This window comes from Tupaia chinensis, unplaced genomic scaffold, assembly GCF_000334495.1.
Source record: "Tupaia chinensis unplaced genomic scaffold, TupChi_1.0 Scaffold138854_1, whole genome shotgun sequence".
Taxonomy (NCBI): Eukaryota; Metazoa; Chordata; class Mammalia; order Scandentia; family Tupaiidae; genus Tupaia; species Tupaia belangeri.
In genome coordinates, this window is record NW_006198747.1 from 1,109,560 (window position 1) to 1,117,569 (window position 8,010).

The 8,010-nt window shown below is 35.7% G+C and overlaps 1 protein-coding gene across 1 annotated transcript in view; it reads right to left on the minus strand.

The window, feature by feature from the left end:
• The window catches only part of LOC102478698 (fibrocystin-L), a gene marked incomplete at its 5' end in the record, with an annotated part of 91,619 nt that overhangs the window by 45,981 nt on the left and 37,628 nt on the right, over positions 1–8,010 (minus strand). Inside the window, 4 exons of the mRNA XM_006161701.1 lie at positions 563–684; positions 1,961–2,090; positions 2,947–3,050; positions 6,649–6,822. Coding sequence (XP_006161763.1) covers positions 563–684; positions 1,961–2,090; positions 2,947–3,050; positions 6,649–6,822 — 530 coding nt within the window. The remainder of the gene's footprint in view (positions 1–562; positions 685–1,960; positions 2,091–2,946; positions 3,051–6,648; positions 6,823–8,010) is intronic.

Below are 8,010 nucleotides of genomic sequence, written 5' to 3' on the forward strand. Positions count from 1 at the left end.
CATCTAAACAGACATTAGTATAAAGGAAGAAATTTCATGGGAAATAAGAAGCATTCAATTAGTAATTTCAGGTAAGTATAAATAACCTCACATATAGAATCATAATGATTTTAGACGAGAAAGAGATTTTAGAGATTGTACAGGCTAATATTTTAATTTTTCATAGGCGGAAGAAAACTAAATGTAGAGTTAAGTAATAACATGCAGGGCACTCAGTCAATTTTGTGGAACTTGAAAGTGATAAATAGTGATGGAGAAGGAAAAAACAATAGAAGTATTTAAACCAATGGGCATCAACTGAAAAAATAAACCAATGGCTACAGAGCTCACAAATCTTTTTAAAAGTTCACTCCTTGAGTTAGCTCATCATCTCTCTCTAAGGTAGAAACAGCTTTCAATAACATTTTGAGATTCATCATTTCGCAGATGTTATTAGGTAATCAGAAAAGTCATGACATTTTTTAATGTTTTTCTATGCAAAAGTGCATCATTATTTTTTGATAATCTAATCTAATCTAATCTAAATTATAATTTTATATAATTATACATTTGTTCTCACTACCTCAATAGCTGCATGCCAGAGAGTTGAACTTAAATCTTTTCTGTTCTGATAGGTTCCTGGCCAAACCGAAAGTGCAATCAAATTTCCTCGGACTCTGTTGGCATCCCCCCATATTCTTATACCTGTAAAATAAAATAGAAGAAAGGAAATATCCCAAAATAAATATAGTATGTCTGTTTGTAATGAACACTAGGGGTAATAGCTTTCATTTTTCCACAAAAATATTTTTCTAGTTTGACTCTAATAAATTATCCTATTAGATTTTAGAGTGAGTCTTCTGAACTTTTTGATAATGAATGCTACCTTTTTTTTTTTTTTTTTTTAAGATTTTTGCCATAGGGCAGTGTGCTTGCTGAAAGAGTTGGTGAGAAGGAAAGTGAGAAGTCATCTCCCAGAGGGGTGGCCATGCCACAGTTCCTTCTCCTCCATTCTTCTCCTGGAATGTATGTTCACAGGTTTCACATTCAATTTTAACAAACACGCATATGACTTTTATATATATTAGATATATTTCTATTATACTTTATACTGATATAAAAGAAATGAAACATACCGAAAATTATATACAGTGTTTTATAAAATAATAATCTTTATTTGTGATCATCTTTGTGGCTGATCTGTGAGGAATATTTTTAAAGTCATAATAATTTAAATAATTAGTGATTAGATAATCCACATATCATAAACTAGTAATTCTTACAAATTTGAGGATCTTATGGTCCAATTTCATAGCCATAGCCTCATTTGGGTATTTAAATGTAAATTAAGTACAATTACATCAACTAAAATTAAAATTTTAAATTCCTCAGTCACAGTAGCCAAATTCAGGTGCTCAATAGCCAAACAGGGCTTAGGAATTTGATAGAAAGTGAACAAATATGGAAGATATGTTGTTCAGTGAAGCAAGTAGGACTATGAAAGAGAGACATTGTATATCTCCACTTAACATATACCGACTGTCCGTATTGTAGGTAGAGACCAAAAGACTGGAAGACATAAGAGCATTAAAAATTGTTATGCACACTAGAGACAAAGTGGAATGAAAATGTGGGAGGGGAAGAGCATAGGAAAGGAAATTTAGGGAAAAAAGTAGAGAGGTAAGACATTTGTGGGACACAAATATGGTTTATTATCTATTGATAAGGAAGTATATAGTATTCTCAACTGGGCTGGACTGAGGAGTAAATCATGCTGGATAAAGTCTCTTTACAATCTACATGATTTATAGAAATTGAATATATAAATAACAATAATAATAATACAAGAAATTACTATATTAGCACAGATATAAACCATTTCCTTCCTTATAGAAATATCCATGGGACACACGGCTCTAGAATTCACAGTGAGATTGCCTTAGAAGGACATGTTATTGAGGCCAAAAAAGGATTATATTACCTTCCCCCACTGTAAAGTAAATGATGTTATTATCTATGTCCAATCCATCTGTCCCAAACACACCAACTGCTGGGGAGAAGCCATGGTGAAAAGCACAGCCTCGAAGGTATGATGAGCCATTTTCTCGAATCTATAAAATATTGGGATTCAGTCATCATTTTAAAAATAAAATTAGAGAAAAAAATTTGAAGTAGATGATTTTTAGTAAACGAACTTAATCAATACTCAATTTACTTTCCTTAGAACAGATGAGTTCTCAAAAGGTCTTTTAATCCCATGAAATTTCCATGTCTTGAATTTATGATTAAGTAAAGCAAAAAATGTGCTTGCTTTAAGTACAGATTAAAAAAAATTCTCATGGGATTTTCTATGCATTTATGTTTCTTTTAACATTTATTAAATGCTTAGGTGCTAAAATTATTTTTAATAGTTGGCTATACAATGAATATGCATCTTTTCTTTAAATTACAATAATAATAATACCTCAGGGAGAAGTGGCAACTCAAATGTCTGTAAGTCAGTGAATAGATTAGGGATTTCAACTTTAAATCTACAGGTTATTTTTATTTCTACTAAGAAATATGCTCTCTCCCATTTTTCCTTAATCACCAGCTCCCTCAGAGTATTTATTTCCCCACTTTTGACACATAGATATATAAAAATACTTTTCATCTCAAAAATTTAAGTATTAATCATTTCAATAGAAACATTTTGGCAAAAATGATTTTGATAATTCCAAAATAGACATGTGAACCACCATTAAAGATCTTCAGTTCCTTCAGCATTTGTTTTCAGTGGTTTAAGCTTAAATGAATTAAATCAAATGCTTCTATGACCCTAAGCATGTAACGGTAAACATAATCTAAGAAAGTTTTCCTAGAATATAACTTTAGCTATTCTCAGATGTGGCTATTTTGTTAAGTTTTAAAAATAAAAGTGTTTTGCACATTTTTACTATTTGCAGAAATTAAAAATAAAGCACAAACCTGTCCAAGGTTAAGAAATGTTACAGCATATCTTGGATCTGTGCTATCCCTGTAACCCTCTTGACCACTGTGATAAAACTCCACATTACTTATTCTTGCACTTCCTAGGAGAAAGAGGATTGAAAAACATTTTCTGTAACACAGATACAGAAAGACATTTCTAAAAATTAAACAAAGTTGTTTAAATTATCATGAAAACCTCATTAGTTTTTCTTTGCTCCTTTAATCCAGCAAAGGCAGTAGTTCTCAGCATTTTTTTTTTTATTACCCTCCCCCTCTAAGAAGACTTTTTAGGCATTTTTTTCTCATAGTAGTATCCTTTCCCAGGGACCAGCAGTTGGCGTAATGGCAATGTTGCTGGACTCCCAAGTAGTCGACCGTGGTTTGAGTCCCGTACAGGGTGGTTTAAACTCATGCTGGGCGCGTGTGCATGCGTACCCAAGATCCGGAGAGGAGAATGGAGAAGGGACTGTGGCGTGGCCATCCCCCCGGGGGGGGGGTGATTTCTTGCTTTCTGTCTCTCTGTCTCTCTCTGTCTTTCTGGCTAGTGCATGCGCCCCATAGCAAAAAACTCTCCCATAAATAAATAAATAAATAAATAAATAAATAAATAAATAAATAGATAGATAGATAGATAGATAGATAGATAGATAGATAGATAAATAAATATAGTATCCTTTCCCCATGAATCTTTAAATATATAGTGGTCCTTCAGAGGACCACAAACCACTGTAATATTTAGAATTTTTTGTTCCCCAAGAATCGATTTTCACCCTGGTGGGGATGACATTGTTTCATTAGGAATACAAGACCTGGGACCAGCAGATGGCATAATGGTTATGTCGCTGGACTCCCATGTAGTCGACCGCAGTTTGAGTCCTGGACCCGGTGGCTTCGAAGTCATGCCAGGTGCATGTACATGCATGTCCAAAATCCCAAAAGAGGGGACCAGCAGTTAGCGTAATGGCTGTCGCTGGACTCCTACGTAGTCGACGGCGGTTCGCGTCCTGGACCCGGTGGCTTAAAACTCACGCCAGGCGCGTGTGCGTGCGTGCCCAAGATTCCGAGAGGAGAATGGAGGAGAAGGGATTGCGGCGTGGCCATCCCCCCCTTGGGGGTGATTTTCTCGCTTTCTGTCTCTCTGTCTCTCTCTGGCGAGTGCATGTGCCCTATAGAAAAAATCTCTCTTAAAAAAGTGCATGACCCATGAGATACAAAATTGAAACATTTTTTGAATGTTATATGGAGAGAGATTTAAGGGCATTATTTTTCATGATCTCTTTCAGAACATGTATTACCAATTATCTCCTGGTCAGTTTGTTCTAAGTACTACTGAGATGACAAGCGATGGTTTTATAGATTAGTAATAACAGCAATAAAAATCCATGAGAGATTCCTTTGTCCCAAATGCTGTGCTAAATGTTTAACAGGCAATATGTGGTTTAATTCTCATAAAACATTCTATGAGTTATTATTCCTGTCTTCTAGATAAGGAAATCCAGGCACAGAAATTCATGGGTGGGAAATAATAGCAGCAGATAATTCTTGATTCAAAAACTAACATCAAATAGGATGCGTTGGAAAAGAGTTACCTTGTTTTTCTTTTTTTTCTAAGAATTTTTTTAACCTTTTTTATTTTAATTTGACCAGAGAGGGACAGAGTGAGAGAGAGAAAGAAAGGGAAAGTGAGAAAGCAAGCCACCAGGTCTGGGACTCAAACCAAGGTTGACCATGTGGGAGTACAGTGCCCTTAACCACAACACCATGTGCTGGCCCCAGAAAAGAGTTACTCTGTACTAGAAGAGAAAAGCCTGCCTTTAAAATCTATGAATCAGAGATTAAATACATGGTGGAGAACATAAGAATAACAAGATACAGACAGAGGAAAAAGTGGCTACCACAGGTTCTCTAAGTTTGTAACAGCCATAGATTCTTTTCTTTACTCACATCACAACTTACAGGAGCAAAGAAAGGTTGTCATGAGACCAGAGTCCATCATAGAATTTGAAGTGAGACATGAAGGGATCCAAGATCAAAATAACTTCAACCCCTTTAATGATCTATTTCTTCATCTTTCAAAGAGAGGTAAATGCATGCCATAGAATTACAAGGACTAAATGAGATAATATGTAGTTACGCTCATCATAAAGCCTGTAATCATTACCATCCATCATCATCATCATCAGATAAACTTCTCTTGGCAGGTTATAACCAGTAGATATAAGTGACAGAGTACTTGCCTAAAAATTGAGCCTGAGTCTGAGCAAGTCTTTAAACTCCTATGTGTAGGAAATACAGGGGGGACAGGGAAAAATTAAATGCTAGAGGTGTAATCTCTAAATTACAGATTGTTGGAAACTCTGTAGGACACATAATCCAGCCTCTTTTATAAATAAATTTCAAGGAAATAGAAATCAATCAAAAATAGTTAAGATTTATTACCAGTTGAAATATGGATCTTATTTGGATCCTGATTTTTTTTTTTTCTTTTTTTTTGGAGAGGTTTTCACTATAGGGCGCGTGTGCTCGCCGGAAAGACAGAGAGAGAGACAGAGAGATAGAAAGCGAGAAATCGCCCCCCAGAAGGGATGGCCAGGCCACAATCCCTTCTCCTCCATTCTCCTCTTGGGATCTTGGGCATGCACGCATACACACCCGGCATGAATTTAAGCCACTGGGTCCGGAATTCGAACTGTGGTTGACTACATGGGAGTCCAGTGACATAGCCATTACGCCAACTGCTGGTCCTTGGATCCTGATTTGAATAGAGTGAGTATGAAAGAAAGAGAATGTATGAACTAGGGGATATTTAAACTATCATTTGATGAAAAGGAACCATTAATGGTCGATGGTTTCTAAAATGTCTTCTAGAGTTGCATGCGGAAATACTTACAGATGATATAATATATGATTACTTCAGTACAATCCTGGATCATGAAAAGAATGGGGAGGAGTATAAACTGTGTTTTTTATCAACACTAGTTATTATTCTTTCAAAACAATTTGGCAACTTTGAAGGCTAGAAGTGGTATCTCTTTGTTGTTTTAGTGCTAGTATAAAATAGTCCATGTATTGTGCTGTCAGAGAAGTCATGACATATTTTTCTACATTTCTCTATACAAAAATGGGGCATGACTTTTCCGGCAACCCAGTACAATACTGAAATTTTCCTTCTTTGAATTTTAGAAAATATTTTTAATAATGGAGAATTTATTTTCACATATTTAGGAAAGTATTTACATTTTAAAATTATTTTATTACATTAAAAGAAGAGATGATGAGGGTATAGCTTAAATGAGTGAGCAAAGTTGAAGCTGGTGATAGGTATATTGGGATTCATTATATTTTTTTTTCTCTGTTTTTGATATTTTCGGTGTATATTTGAAAATTTTCCTTAAAACAAAAACAACAGATGATCTGTGGTACTTGTTACAAAATGATTTCTGTTTGGGTGAAAGGCTGGTCTTGCTGTTACTCAGATCACTGTTAATTGATCATTTTTATGGTCTATGAAGATAAGATAAATAGCCAATTATGCTAGGGAAATTAGTTGGATAGAAAAGCCAGGGCTATACCAACTCTCTTAAAGCTTTATTTTTCCATGTAATATTATTAAAAAGTGAGAATTATTTATGAATTAACTGAAAATAGAAGAGATTACGTTACATTCCATTTAGAAAAATAAACTGAATTAGTACAAACCTTTAAATGTCATCGTATTTTCAGTGAATGAGCCAACCAGGATACGTGCACCAAAAGATTCCTCGGACCAGCCTGGATAATCTTCACCAACTATTTTGATGTTCCTACTCAGTATCCCAACATCAGCCGCTAATGTGTAGCTCTGACCTGTTCCAGGGACTTGGTATCTTTCCGCTGCAAAGGACAGCTAGATTACAGCCGATGCTGAGAAATACCTGCCTTTGTTAGTTTCTTTGCTAGTTTATCAGCCAAATGATGCTCTAACATGCCAAAAGTCAACAGGAACACATGAACGGTTAGATTTACATGCTTAAACATATATACATGGAAGATGGAAATTATGATACACTTTTATTTATGAACTAAAATAGAACAATAGAACATAAACTGTATCTTTTATTGGGTTGTCAGGAAAATCATGACATATATTTCAGTTTTTCTATGCAAAAGTGCACTGTGACTTTCCTGACGGTCCAATATTTATACCTATAAAACGATTTATACCTAAAGACGATTATAACCAGCTTATACAGTTATTGCTTAACAACTCCCATAGGTAGTTTTCATCTCTTCAAATGATACAAATTGAGAAGCTACTGTCACTTTTATAGGCAAGGAAATGAGGTACAAGTAAAATAATTTGCCCAAGGCCCTGAGGAGAATCCACACCTGGGTACTACTTCTCCCAGCACCTAAGTGATCCGTGCCTCTTTTCCTGTGGTGTGCTTGTGTCAGCCACAATGCTTTGTAAATATGTAGTAGCATATCCAATACCATCTGTCCCATATCTTAATGATATGCAAAGTTAATCTATAGCCAGTCCTGTAGCCTAATGATAAAATACCCGGATTTTCTCTAGCCATCCGAAGTTTGAATCCTGACCCCAGTGACTCGAAAAACACATAGAGTTGAGGTCAGCAGGTGGTGTGGTGGTAAAGGCGCTGGCCTCCTACCTGGCTGACTGTGGTTCAAATCACGGATCCAGTGGTTTGAAAATCATACTGGGTACATGTGTGTGCATGTCCAAAAATCCCAGGAGGAGAATGGAAGAAAAGGGAATGCCATCTCTCCTGGGGCGGGGGGGTAATTTCTCACTTTCCCTCTCTCTGTGTCTCTCTTTGGTGAGCACATGTACCCTATGGCACAAACCTCTCCAAAAAAAAAAAATTATCTATTTTTCTGTCCTATAAATGTCTTGCCTCTCTATTTTTCTTCTTAATCCCTTTCCTTAGATAGTTCCCTGTCTCTCACCCACTTCCCATACTGTCTCTATTATCTGTAACCATTTTCTATGCTTCTGTATCCTCCAATCTTTCAGTTTCCACCACAGAGTGTGGACAGTCAGTATATATTAAGTGGAGG